The sequence below is a fragment of the Colobus angolensis genome, unplaced genomic scaffold (genome assembly GCF_000951035.1).
Source record: "Colobus angolensis palliatus isolate OR3802 unplaced genomic scaffold, Cang.pa_1.0 Scaffold174, whole genome shotgun sequence".
NCBI lineage: Eukaryota > Metazoa > Chordata > Mammalia > Primates > Cercopithecidae > Colobus > Colobus angolensis.
In genome coordinates, this window is record NW_012114866.1 from 737118 (window position 1) to 751456 (window position 14339).

Below are 14339 nucleotides of genomic sequence, written 5' to 3' on the forward strand. Positions count from 1 at the left end.
TAATTCTTCTGCTCTATTGTATTTCCATTATGCATTTCAAAAAGTTTTAACATTTCCTCAGTAATTTCATCATTGACTCACTGGTTATTGGGAACATATTGTAAAATTTCTGTGTATTTGTATAGTTTCCAAAATTCCTCTTGTTGATTTCTAGTTCTATTCCATGGTGGTCAGGAAAGATGCTTGATATTATCGCAATTTTTTGAACATTTTGAGACTTTTTTGTGGCCTAACATGATTCTTGAGAATGACCCATGTGCTAAGGAGAAGAATATGTGTTCTGCAGCCACTGGATAAAATGTTCTGTAAATATTTATTAGGTCCATTTGGTCTATAGTACAGATTAAGTCTGATGTTTATTTATTGATTTTCTGTCTGAAAGATCGGCCCCATGCTAAAAGTGGGATGTTGAAATCTCCAATTGTTATTATATTGAAGTCTATCTCTCTCTTTAGCTCTAATAATATTTGCTTAACATTTTTGTGTGCTCCACTTTTGAGTGTAAAATATTTACAGTTGTTATATCATCTTGCTGAATTGACCTCTTTATCACAATATGATTTTTTTTGTCTCTTCTTACAGTTTTTGTCTTGCAATCTATTTTGTCTGATATTAAATATAGCTTCTCCTCTTCCTTTTTGGTTTCCATTGGCATGGAATATGTTTTTCCATCTGTTTATTTTCAGTCTGTGTGTATCTTCATAGGTGAAGTGTGTTTCTTGTAACCAGCAGATCGCTGGGTCTTTTTGTTCCTCCATTCAACCATTGTATGTCTTTTGATTGGACAGTTTAGTCTATTGACATTCTATGTCATTGCTGATAAGTATGGCCTTTCTCATGCCATATTCTTGTTTGCTTTCTGATTGTTTTGTGGTCTTCTCTTTCTTCTTTTCTTCCATCCTGTCTTCCTTTGGGTGAAGGTGATTTTCTCTGGGGGTATGTCTTAATTTCTTCTTTTTCTATTTTTTGTGTATCTGTTGTATGTTTTCTGATTTGTGGTTACAATGAGGCTTGTAACTAATATAACCCACCTCAGGCCCACAGTGAGGTACTGCGTAGCTACCACTTATGTTCATTCAAGGCCCAAGGGCTCCTCAGTCAGCTTGTAGTGAATGCTTCCCAGCCTGGGACTTTTACTTCAGGATAATGCATTCCCCTCTTGCACAGGGAGGGTCAAGAAATGTCATCTGAGAGCCAAGGCCTGGAATCAGGGAACCCTGTTTGGTGCTCTACCCCACTGTGGCTGAATTGGTATGTAACCTGCAAGACAAGTCCCCTTCACTCTTCCCTCTCCTTTTCTCAAGCAGAAGGAGTCCCTCTCCATAGCAATCACAGCTGGGAATTTGCTGGGTCACACCTAAAGCCAGAACATCTCTGAATCTCACCCAAGGCCCATGGCGAGTACTGCCTGGGTACCACTGCTGGTTATTCAAAGGTCAATGGCTCTTTAGTCAGAAGATGATTAATCTTGCCAGGACTGGGTTCCTCTCTTCAAGGCAGCAAGTTTCTTTCTTGCCCAGGGGGTGTGTCTAGAAATGTCATTCAACAGTTAGGACCTGGAATCAGGGCCTCAGGCCTCTGCTGAGTGCCCTATCCTACTGTGGCTGAGCTAGTATCTAAGAGGCAGGACAAAGTCCTCTTTATTCGTCCCTCTCCTCTCTTCAAGCAGAAGGAAGAGGTCTCTCCCAGAGCTGTGAGCTGTGTTGTTTGGGCTTGGTAGAGAGGTGGTGCAAGCACTCTCTTGGCTGCTCTGGCTAGAGTCTCACTGGGATGTGTGCCCCCCACATCACTGGCTGTGAGCCCTGCACAGCACCAGGACTTGCAAGGAATTTTTGTCCTTTAGACCTAGACTGCCTTTCAAGTTTATTTACAGTCCCAGAGCACTTTAACCCAAAATGACAAGGCTTGCTGGGACTTAGGTTTTGACTACCAGAATGAGTAATTCCTTTTAGGCTAGAACTGGGTCTAAATGCTCCCTCTGTGGGCTCTGGCTGAGTTCTTCCTGGTGTTGCTTTAATTGTGGTAGGGCAACACTGAGTTCTCTTCTCCCTAACCTCCTTATGTATCTGTGAGTTCCAACCCCAAAAAGAAAAAGAAAATAGAACATGGTGCCATGTCCTAGGTAAACTATAGTGGTTTTGGAGATAGGAGTGTTTATTATCCATCTTTATGCAGGGAATCCCTTTCACATATCACTCACTCAATATTTACTGGATGAAGCTGAATTGCATTAATTAGTTTAAGCTAGGAATGTGTTGTCCTTCTAGGCTCTTCCAATTTTCCTTAAGTATCAAAGCATTACAGATGACAATAAAGGATAATCTCTAAACTTGTTTAACTATAACATGGACTGTCATTTTGTAACTACCGTTTATATTTAGTCTTATCTAGGTAATTAGTTATTATGGCAGTTAGTATATTGATTCCCATGTCAGAGGAATTAGCTTTTAAATCTTGACTATTTTGACTATATTGTAGACTGGCACAGTTTTGTTGGGGGTCTTTGTGTATCTCTGCGGCTAAAACTTCTGAAAGTAAAAAAGATCCATGCCTATTATTATTATTATTATTATTATTTGAGACATGGTCTTTCTGTGTTGCTCAGGCTGGTCTGAAAAGTCTGGCCTCAAGTGATCCTCCCACCTCAACCTCTAAGTGCTGGGTTTACAGGCATGAGCCAGCATGCTCAGCCTCAGCTCTCCTGATTTGTTTTATTTCACTTTTTAGTTCTTCAATTTTTCACTTAAATATATGAGGTGAAAAATATTATTGAATAATTAGATCTCTCTTAGATGGAATCCAAATTCTTCTCCTCCATAGTATTTACATATTTTCCATATGTTAATAAATACAATGTCCTATATAAAGTTTTTTTTTACTTTTATATCTTTTGTTTGCCAACATCCAGTTTTGTTTGCCAACTTCCAATTTTGTTTGCCAACTTCCAATTCTTTGTTCATTGGATTTCTTAATTTTATGTAAAAAGTAGTATTTCTCTATAGTAATTATGGGCTAAGATCTTATCGTTTATTCACATTTGCTGGTATTTTATGCTGTAAGCCAGTTGGTAGTAGGGATCGAGGTCATGTGATATTTTCTCCCATTAAAGATGCCTTATAGTTCTATAGTTTATATGTATATATGTCTACTTATATACTTAGATATAGAATGTAGAGAGCATTTTTATGTACATGAAGTCATTTAAGCTATAAGTTGTATATATTAATGGATTTTTTTAAACTTCCAAACTGCGAGTTTATTTTTTCCCCAGTTTTGGAGACAGACATGTTGAACCTTAGACCAAATACTTTTTCAAATAATTTTTATCTCAGTTTTTCTCCAGAGAAATTTTTTATATTAGCAAGTGTTTACAGCTGGAATTATAAGGTGAGAAAGTTGGAGGAAAGGAGAAGGAAAAGGACTGTATTTATTTTAAGAAACATTTTCAGTACAGTACTGTTTTTCTGAAACATGAAATAATTATTTTATCCTCCACTGTCATTTTAGTAAAGTGTGAAAGCTGAGGAAATACTAAGAAGCAATGGTTGCTTACTTTATTTTTCTTTGCAAGGGGTCAAAGCTCTTCCCTCTATATACCTGTGAAGTAGAGAGGAACAGGTACAATTTCTCTTTCAGTTAAGGAGACTTAGGGGAATGACCTATTTTACTTCAGGTACTCAAGGAAGTTATAAATGTTGAGCCTAAGCCCTTAAGACCCTAGACTATACATTAGTCAGCTGCAGAGATATTGTGGAAGAATCAGTCTCTTAATTTGAGGGGCCCACTGCAAAATGAAATGTGGGATTCCTTGATCAAAAAATTATTAAGCATTTGGAGATGATGACAACAGAGCAATAAACCAATAGCAGGGTCTTTCTAAAGAGCAAGGTCCAGTGCACCTGCACAGATTACAAACACATTATGTTATCCCTATCCTGTAAGCTTGGACAAGCCCACCGGTAAGAGCCAGACACAATTCCTGCTGTGGTTAAGCTGCAGATAGCAGTTCTCTTAGCTATCAGAGGCAAGAGCCAGGAAAGAAGGCAGAGGCAAGAACTCTGTTAGGCCAGATAAACAAAGTGGGGTGGGAGTAAAAGCTTTGGTAGCGTGGGTACCCAGATGCTTAGGATTTCCTGAAGCACACTGGATTTTTAGTTTAGGAAAGCACTCTACTTCTAAATGCACCTAACAAGTAGACTTGACTCTCTTGATCATTGTCTGTTACTTAATGTTACTGTCTGTTACTTAATAACTGTCATGTTACTACATGCCATTTTCTAAAATATAGACCTCCTTTTTGAAGGTTGAAAATGAGCTCAAATATCTGTTAAAACCAGATGACTCCCCAATCACGTATTTCAACAACAATCACGACAAAAATTGTTTATACACTTCTGGTCACTAAGTTAATCAACGAATATTTATTGAGCACTTATTGTAAGTTATAAACACTGTTTTAGGCACTAGAAAAATAACAATGGAGCAGGATAAACCCTTGACTTTAAGAAGTGTACATTCTAGTGGAGTCCACAGAAGTTAGAGAACTGCAATAAATTTTAAAATATACAATTTGGTTTTATTTTTTTGAATTAAACTCTTTCTTTGTACTTGAATCGAAGTAAAAATAGCTGCCAGAATCAATATATATTTTTACCATAAAGAAAAAAATTCATGTGATGGAATATTAGGAAAAAAGTAGGTCCCTAGGGGACAAGAATTTTTTTCTCCTCCTTAAAAATAGATTAAAATATCACAAATACAAAGGTCACATAAGTGATACTGTATTTGTGGAATATTTTTAACATGAAATTAAAGTAGGGATGATTCTGTGATTGTCCTTTGGTCAGGTGTGGTATTTTGTAATATTTATCTTTTGCCATAAAATCATGTTTTGATTGTCATAAAATCATGTTGTTACTTAGTAGGATTCATGTAACGTATTGTATTATTTCATGTAACTTTGTCACAGCTGGATATTAAAAACAAAGAAACAAACAGAAAGCAAAACAAACAAACAAAAATCCCAGATAGGATAACTCTAATGCCTCTTGAGGGAAACAAGGGGAAAAAAAGAAACCTATAACTTTGAAACATGGTTGAATGTTGATAGCACATGTTAAGATCCTTATGAGTGCAGAAACAATTTTGGAACCCCATAAAATCCTTTATTTCTCATGATAGGAGAACACTAGACATTTCACAGATACTTCAAAATTTCTCCTTGGAACATCATACAATGAAACTTAAAAAATTAATAATAAACACTTATATTTCCACATAGTCTGTGCACCTCCTTTCCTCATCCCTCGCCGTGTCATTATAACTTGGCAAGACTCTCAGTTTACCATTCACGAATGCCTTTTTCCCTTCTTGTTTTTTGCCTTAAAGTTATTTAGCATTTATTTATGAAAGCTACAACAATACATACAAGAATGCTCTCTTTTTGATTCCTACATGCACTTGCTGTATTAAAACAAATTATGTGTTTATTGTTTGCTTTTAAAATCCATTCACTAGAAATGCATTAGAGATCTATTATGTGCAAGAAAGGTATTAGAGGGATGCTAAGGTTTGGCAGTGAGTGTGAATGTATAAGGGATAAATGCATAAAATTCTACTAATTCAGGAATAAACCAAGTACCTTTGTGCATCTGGCTTCCTCATATTGGAATGTGATTCTCCTATTCTCTAACCCCTGGAATCTCCACATCCTTCAGTTGCCTTCTTCTCTCTGAAGTCTTTCTGGAATTTTATAATCAAAGTTAATTACCCATCTGTACTCTCAAGAGGTTATCATATGTTTATATGGCATTAATCATTTTGCCCTTTTTAATTATTATTTTTGGTTTTATGTCTGATTTGACCCATTATATCTGTGCTGTGGCTATTCAATTTAAATTAAAGTGAAATAGTATTAAGAGTTCAGTTCTTCACCTGTACTAGCCACATTTCAATTGCTCAATAGCCCACTTTTCTCTAATAGTTACTATGTTGGTGATCAGAGACTTAGACCATTTCCACTATCACAGAAAACTCTATTGGACAATGCTACTCTAGATTGTGCATGCCTTTGAAGACAGTGACCGTAATATTGAAACTAATAATGTTCCAAAATTAATAAAATAATATGTCTAGAGAGGTATATTACAGTGGTGGTGTCGGACAAGAAGCAGGATCAAGATTGTTTGGCAAACAGACACAGAGCTTTGTGTTATCTTAGGTGGGTTCTGTTACATTTGAGAAGATTGCATTCTATTTTAAAGAAAGGCATGCATCTAAAATAAATAACGATATCAGGAATTTAAAACACCATAAAATCATATAGAACACATCCCTCAAATTTTAATAAATGTGGCCACAGTGAAGTAAATGCATTAGAGAGATAATATCAGATTTTTTTCTATCAATCCAAATATCCATAATATCTAGTCTACATTCCTATTCAATATTCTTTAGAAAAAGATTGTTGTAATGGCCTTCAAATGTAAGACTTCTAAGAAATTCTGCACTAATATCAAAGAAATGAGCACTTTTATTCTTTATTCATACAATGAAAAATTAAGTTACTGCATTCAATTGAGCTTGAACATAACACATAAAATTATTGGTTTGATAAAATATACTCCCTCCTTTTCTAAGTCTATAGCCATATAAAGCCATCCAATTTTGCTCAATATGTACATTGGTCTTCAATTTAAAGATTGTCCATAAAGTAATGTGGATATTCTGCAAGGTGAATATGCCTGGTACAGAGGAAGGAGCATGGACTTTGGATTCAGACTAACTGGGCTTTCAGTCCCAGCTCTGCCACTGACTGACATTATTGTGTTGGGAGATATTTAAGTACTCCCAATCTGAGGCCACTGAACTTTACCATACAATTTTTTTACTGGTATATGGCCTTTCAATACTGAGTTAAAAACCTGCCTTCCATTGAGCTTTCAGTACCCTCACCACCTAATTAGAGCCAAATGACCTGGGATGTCATACTTGAGTTTTTTTGATGAATGATTTTTTTTTTTTTTTATCATTGTCTGTTTTTGGATCTTATCCATATTTCTTTGGTGGCAACAATTACAACTAAGCCAAAGTAATCTGAGCTCTCTATTCTGTTTTTTTTTTTGTGTTTTTATGCATCTACCATATTGTTTTTATTACTATAGTCTTGAAATAAAGCTTGAAATCTGAAAGTAAAAAAAGAAGACAAAGTAAGGACAATTTTAATGGGTTTTAAAGACAGAGATAGCCTATGCTATTTAGCTTGAGTGTAGCTTAAAATAACACAAAGCTCTCAAAATTAAAAGGAATTTTAGAATAATACGTGCCACTTTATGTGCCAAGAACAGCACCACTGTTTGATTGGGCTGACCTGAAGAACTTTACTGTATAGTAACAACATTCATTACTCTAAGGACCTAGAACATGGTAGAGTTATGTCCACTGGAATGTTATTATGACAGGAGAAGGGATTAATGACATTTATTTGCCTAGTGTTAGGACCCTAAATTATAAGCAGCCCCATTCCAACACACACACACACACGCACACACACACACACACACAATCTGACTTTTGTTTATTTTGAACCCCTTTACAATGTCTACCTCTTTAACCATCTGATTTGCTTTGCGTGACATAGGGGCATGGAGTAAGCTAGGTAGGTTTCTGAATCCTATGCTTTGACTATACTTAGTTAATCTGTTACCTAAATGAAAGCATTAGGTTTCTCATCTGTGTAATAGAAATAAAAATGCTTACCTTGTATGATTATTTTGTTTTGAAGTTTAAATGAGAAGCAGATGTTCTAAAGATTACTGATGTGATACTTTCTTAGCAAGTATTAATCTTCCCCTTTCCTTACCTTTCTCAGAGTTATGTTGTGAGGATTCAGTGAACTAATGTCATGTATCATGAGAGGTGAAGAGCATAGAATTTGAATCAGATCTGAATTCAAATCTTGACCTGCTGCTTATCAGCTGTGTGACCCTGGGGTATTATTTCATCTTTTAAAATACTTTAATTTTTACATTTTAAAATGGGAATAATAACCCTAGTTCATGCAGTTTTTGTGAGGATAATGTAAAATGTATATAAATTTCTCTGGGCTAGACCTGGTGTTTTAAACTGTATTAAAACACTGCTCCAGTTACTATCTGTAGTTTCACTTATGTTCAGCTTCTTCGAAGATATCTTCCAAACTAGATCATGAGTTTCTGGAGTGTTAGGAACCAGATTTGACTTTGTTGAATTCTGAAGAACCATTGGCGTAGTGCTAAGTGCATTATGCTCATGTCTGTTCAACTTTTGGCCAGTAGAATAAATGCTTGGGGTTTTTTACCTACTTAACTGTCAGTCACTATCCTTCAGATGGTCAATAGGAACAAAAGGTTTGGCTAAATTATTAATGTAAAGAAAGCTGAATCAAATTCATAGGCTGTCTAAGTATAATATCCCAGCAACTGTATTGTGTGACTGGAAACTTGTAAATGATTAGTGACAAAAATTTGTCTCATATTTGTATAATATTTATCAATTTATCTCATACATAGGCAATATCTACTGTATTGCCTTTTTAAAAAAGTATGTGTGTGTGTGGTCTACTATTGTGTCATGTAATGCATGCCCCTGACATGTACTGCATGCTCCCTAATGACTTCATGATGACTAGTTTTAAGGAAGAAAATAAAATTTAAAAAAGGAAGTGAGCATAAGCAAAGAGGGAAGAAAGGAAAGTAATCAAGACGAGGAGATAGTGAATACCACCAGAGACTGGCTTGGTCATTGCTTTCCTAACCTTCATATATGGATCTGTTAGTACAATTATGTAGTTTTTGTTTAAAAATACTATTTTTGTAAAAGCATCATAGCTATGACATACTTAAAAATATACTTTTTTTCTTTTTCTTTTTTTCTTTTTTTTTTTTGAGGCAGAGTTTCGCTCTTGTTGCCCAAACTGGAATGCAATGGTGCAATCTTGGGCTCACCGCAACCTCCACCTCCTGGGTTCAAGCAATTCTCCTGCCTCAGCCTCCCAAGTAGCTGGGATTACAGGCATGCACCACCACACCCTAATTGTGTATGTTTTTTAGTAGAAACAGGGTTTCTCCATGTTGGTCAGGCTGGTCTCGAACTCCTGACCTCCAGTGATTAAGCTACTAAAATTAAGTATTTGGGAGCCTGAAGGATAATTTAAAAATCACGCACTGTAAGCCAACCAAGAACAGATAATTTGGAAATACATTTTTCCTCAGTATTCTTTAAAATAATAAAATACACTGCAAAAATTTCAAGCATTTCCAAATCTTACTTTGTCATACAATATTTGCTTATGCAGCAGTGATCTTGTTGATGCTCTGTACAATCTGTCATTTTATGGATTATCCCTATGAGATAGATGCTAACAAGTTCTTGATAAGAGAAGCAGAACACAGAAAGTTGAATGGTCTGTCTTGGTTTCTAACAAAATAATAAACAATCAGAATAAGATTTTTATGGTGTGGGTTCTCCTGCGTGATTTATCAGTTTGAACTTTTTATGTGGTTCTGTCTATGGAGAAGTTGAAAAGTGAGCAGATTTAGGGACTGATTGCTGTATATACATGGTTTTCAGACCATAAGAGAGACAAACTTCCAGTTCCAGTTATTTCTGTTTAACATTTCTCTGCAAATCAGCAAGTCTTGTTTTATCCAGGCTTGGCCAAGTTAAATATGATCCCTGTGTTTTTCCCTTATGTTTGGAGATCTAGCAAAAAATTCATCATTACACTGTTTATTGAAGTGAAAGCTTGCATGCGATTGTATGAATGCCTAATAGTCTTGAAGTAAAGGCCGTCAAATTCAGTAATGCTTGGAGAGACTGCATGTATTCTTCTCTACCATATATTTATAGCATTTGTTTGGAGGGCCAACATTTTTGTTTTAGTCCTATAGAAAAGAATTTCTTAAAATATTTTAAGATTTTTCAATTTCTCCTTAACATAAAACATAAGCAACACTTTTTAGATAAAAGCTGTGTAAAATTCGGAAAAAAAAAATAAAAATAAAAACCATTATTTTCTTTTACCGTGTCCCCTGATCTCAAATCTTTTCATTTCTCTGTTTGTTTGTTTTAAATTTAATTTTAGAGGGCTGCTGAAGTATCAAACTAATTTAGATACCCACCCTCCCGGCTGCATCAATCTTAACCGAACCAGCTCTCAGAATATTTCTTTACCAGAATATTTCTCAGAACATTTTCATGAACCTTTCCCTGAAGAATTTTCAAAACCAGAAGAGTTTACCCAGAACACATTTGTGAAGATTTGTATGGAAGAGCCCAGATTCCAAGCTAATTTTCCACAGGTCAGATTAATTTTGTGTTTGATCTCCACAAAGTTTATTTCCATTTGACTGATCAACATCACATATAAACATGTTTTTCAAGCTATATGTTCATGCATAATAGGATATTTCAGGATGTTTCAACAGTAAGTTAGTATCTATTATTCCATTACAGGTACCTGACAGTTCAATGCAAAAGATCTATGATATTAGAGGATATATAACATTTCTGCTTAACTGACCATATGACCTTTGCATACGACAGCACTGGTGCTTGCAGTCAAGAGATGACAAATATTTTTCCCATTAGTTGAGAGAAGCTGATTGAATAATAAAAATAGTAGTAAAAAAAAATCTACCACTACTACCACAAATTATTATTTTATTGTATTATAATATTGTGTATAATATTGTAAATAGTAAACAGCAAAATCAATTTATTGAATGCTTAATATTATCTGCTAGGCATTGTGCTAAAATGTCCCGCATGCTTAATACAGAACATTTATTAGACATACAGAATGTTTCTTACAATATTCACAATGACTATTTGAAGTAATTAATATCACCCTCAATTTTCTGATGAAGAAATAGTGTGTATACCTTGATCAAAATCTCCAAACTAGTAAGTGGCAGAGCAAGCATGTAAACCCAGGTCTTTGACTAATATGTTTGCTCCTGGTAAAAGTCCATAAGTATTCAGCAATTAGTTCAATAAGGACCCCTATCTTCCTCTGTGCCTGTGGGAACTGCCCCCATGCAAATTACACCATTTATTCTTCATAAAAAGTGGAAGTAGGAAACAGTGATGTCAAATGTCACTATTAGTAAGAGAAGAAAGAGAAGTCAAAAGGTAGAATGAATTTGTAGATGACTTTGGAATAGTGTATTAGTCTTGCATTTGTTATTATTAATAATAATCCTCTAGATCCCTATTAGCCTCTATAATTTTCAGAACTTTTCTCAGTTTCACATAATATTCACAAATATTAGACAGGGCAGGTATAGTGACTCCCGTTTTGCTCACGTAGGACCTAATACTCAAAGGGCAAGTGATTGTCTCAAAGGTATGAGGCTGCTACATTGCAGACCTTGTCTTGCAATGCTACTCATAACAGTGTGGGGCTAAATGTTATTATATACAGAAGAGGCATGATCTGTCTGCATGAAAGAAGGAAGATATGAAACAACTAAAGTGAGACTTTAAAAAGTGACCATTGAGACAAGTTTTAGGTGGAGGCCTCAAAGGGATGTGAGAGATAAAGTGTGTAATTTTAGGAGAACGGTAAGCCCCACAGGCTTCTGCACTTCCCAAAGTTTGCACGTATCCTGGGATCAGGGTTAACCATGCAGCACATATTCAAAATTGTCATGGTTTCCAAATTATAAATATTGTTTTATGTTCTTATTATATAGAAGTAAGTGGTAAACAACATGTCTAGAATAGTGCATTTTTAAACACATGTGCTATACATGTTTAACATATGTATACATATTATATGTATGTATATTATGCATGTATTTTATGTACATTAAAAATCTAGGGTTTTCTTATTTAATAAACTTTAGACAGTTACTTTATTTCTAAAATTATCCCCAGGTTTATCTGAGATTGTTAACTCCCCTTTATTCTTTAATATATATTACATATCTGTAGGCATAGAAAGGTATAGGAAAGAATATACACTTATTTGTTCATGGTAGTTACATCCAGAGCATGACATTGAGGGTAGGGTCTTGATACTACTTTCTGTTTTGTTTTATACTTTTGTTTGTTTGAATGATAGTGAGCATCTATTATTTTTTATTCATTTATTATGTTTTCTTATTTAAAATACAAATTAAAATACTACTACTGTAATGTATGCAATAAGCAATTGGGCTGGGTGTAGATTTCTACAATATGAGTATTTCTTGAAGTATATTTTCAAAAATTTATCTTAGACTTGGCTTTGGATTTCTGGACCTTTGTGCCTGTACTGTGCCGAAAGACTTTACAGGTATATCCGGAGCAATAAGCCAGTCACCATCATTTCAGTCATAAGTCATCCCTCAGATGTCATGGAAATCCGAATGGTCAAAGAAAACTTTAAAGCAAGACCTGGTCAGGTGAGTCAGTGGTCAGTAACTTTCTAAATAGCCTTTATCCTTATGTAATTTTTGAAATTTAGCAAACATAGCATCGAGATAGTTGAAATTCTTAATTGGTCATTTAAAACTTATCTGTTTGTTGCTTTTTAGTATATTATTCTACATTGTCCCAGTGTATCTGCATTAGAAAATCATCCATTTACCCTCACAATGGTAAGAAATGTATCTCTTGCTTTTTCACATTTGTAGGGTGCTATGCATCTTTTTCTTTTTTTGTGGGTCCTATCTCATTCTAAAAGGTATTCAAGGCTATCATAGTATTCTTGATGTTTAAGTAAGCCATCTTTTTACAAGGAAAATAGTTATCTGCTCAAGAACTTGGTAACTATTCTTTATTATTTTTTGGCACCTTACGTTTCAGGAAGTAATGAATTAAACCATATTAAAGCTTGTTGATTCAAAATGTAGGCCAAGCACAGTGGCTCATGCCTGTAATCCCAGCACTTTGGGAGGTCAAGGCAGGAAGACCGCTTGAGCCCAGGATTTCAAGATCAGCTTGAGCAACATAAGGGGAGACTCCATTTCTACAGTAAATTAAAAAAAAAAAAAAAAAAAAAAAAAAACGCCAGGTGTGGTGGTACACACCTATAGTCCCAGCTACTAGGAAGGCTGAAGCAGGAGGATTGCTTGATCCCCCATGTTTGAGGTTTCACTGAGCCTTGATCACACCACTGCTCTCTAGCCTGGGCAAGACAGTGAGACCTTGTCTCAAAAAAGAAATATATATATCTGTCTATATATATATGTGTGTGTGTCTATGTATAGATATGTATATAATTTCTTGAGTATTTACTTTTCTCCTTTTATGGAGAATTTTAATGTATATGGAAATCTAATATTTGCACAGTTTTCTTTAGAGATGCAATTTAGGGGAAATACAGATACTCTGGGTTGAGGTGGAAGCATTAAACAAAACAGGCAGTGTTTAGAAAAGGTAAATCTCGTGTAATGGGAGAGAGAATGGGAAGTAAAATTAGAAAAATCAAATAGAGTAAATAATGGCGTGTGGGTGGGGAGCATCTAGCTAAATAATGGAGACCATCAAATATGATCAGCTAATCAGCATATCATTTAATATTATTATAAAAATAACATGAACTCATTATAAATATTTAGACAATTCACAGATATAAAATAAAATAGAGACTTAAAAAAAATTTTCCCCACTTCCCAATCCTTTTCTCTACAGTTTGACATATATCTTTCCAGATATTTTCCCATATGCTTCTGCATACATGAGTTTCTAACATTTGTTTGCTGGATCATATTGTTTTGTAACTGGCTCCTTGCACTTGACTACATATGATGGACATCTTCCCATATTACTGTACGTGTCTTATTCATGTTAATGACTGTATAATGTTCCACAGTAGGAAAGTACTGTAATTTATTTAATATTCTCATTGATGATGGATATTTGGACTTTATTCAATTTCTGAGAAAGATAATTGAGAACAGAGACTGCAGGTTTAAATGTATACCTAAGAAAGATAGCAAAACTGTTATATATATATGTTGTAAAACATGTTCCCATCTGTCTGCATCTATACATCCCATATATATGAAATTGGTAACATGAAAATAGAAGGGAATAATTGAAAAGGTAGAAAATATACAAGTAAGTTTGTCTTTACTTAAATAATTTAAGAAATTTGGCCTAATTCTGGGTTCATAAGAAATTTACTTCAGATTTCCCTGACCAGAACTTCCAACACTATGTTGAATAGGAGTGGTGAGAGAGGGCATCACTGTCCTGTGTCAGTTTTCAAAGGGAATGCTTCCAGTTTTTGCCCATTCAGTATGATATTGGCTGTGGTTTTGTCATAAATAGCTTTTATTATTTTGAGATATGTTCCATCAATACCTAGT

At 34.9% G+C, this 14339-nt stretch overlaps 1 protein-coding gene across 4 annotated transcripts in view; it reads left to right on the forward strand.

The window, feature by feature from the left end:
- NOX4 (NADPH oxidase 4) overlaps positions 1–14339 on the forward strand; it is a 163209-nt gene that overhangs the window by 75662 nt on the left and 73208 nt on the right. For all 4 annotated transcript variants that reach the window (XM_011938471.1, XM_011938468.1, XM_011938469.1 and 1 more), the window contains 3 exons: positions 10124–10340; positions 12264–12428; positions 12561–12623. In XM_011938471.1, coding sequence (XP_011793861.1) covers positions 10124–10340; positions 12264–12428; positions 12561–12623 — 445 coding nt within the window. The remainder of the gene's footprint in view (positions 1–10123; positions 10341–12263; positions 12429–12560; positions 12624–14339) is intronic.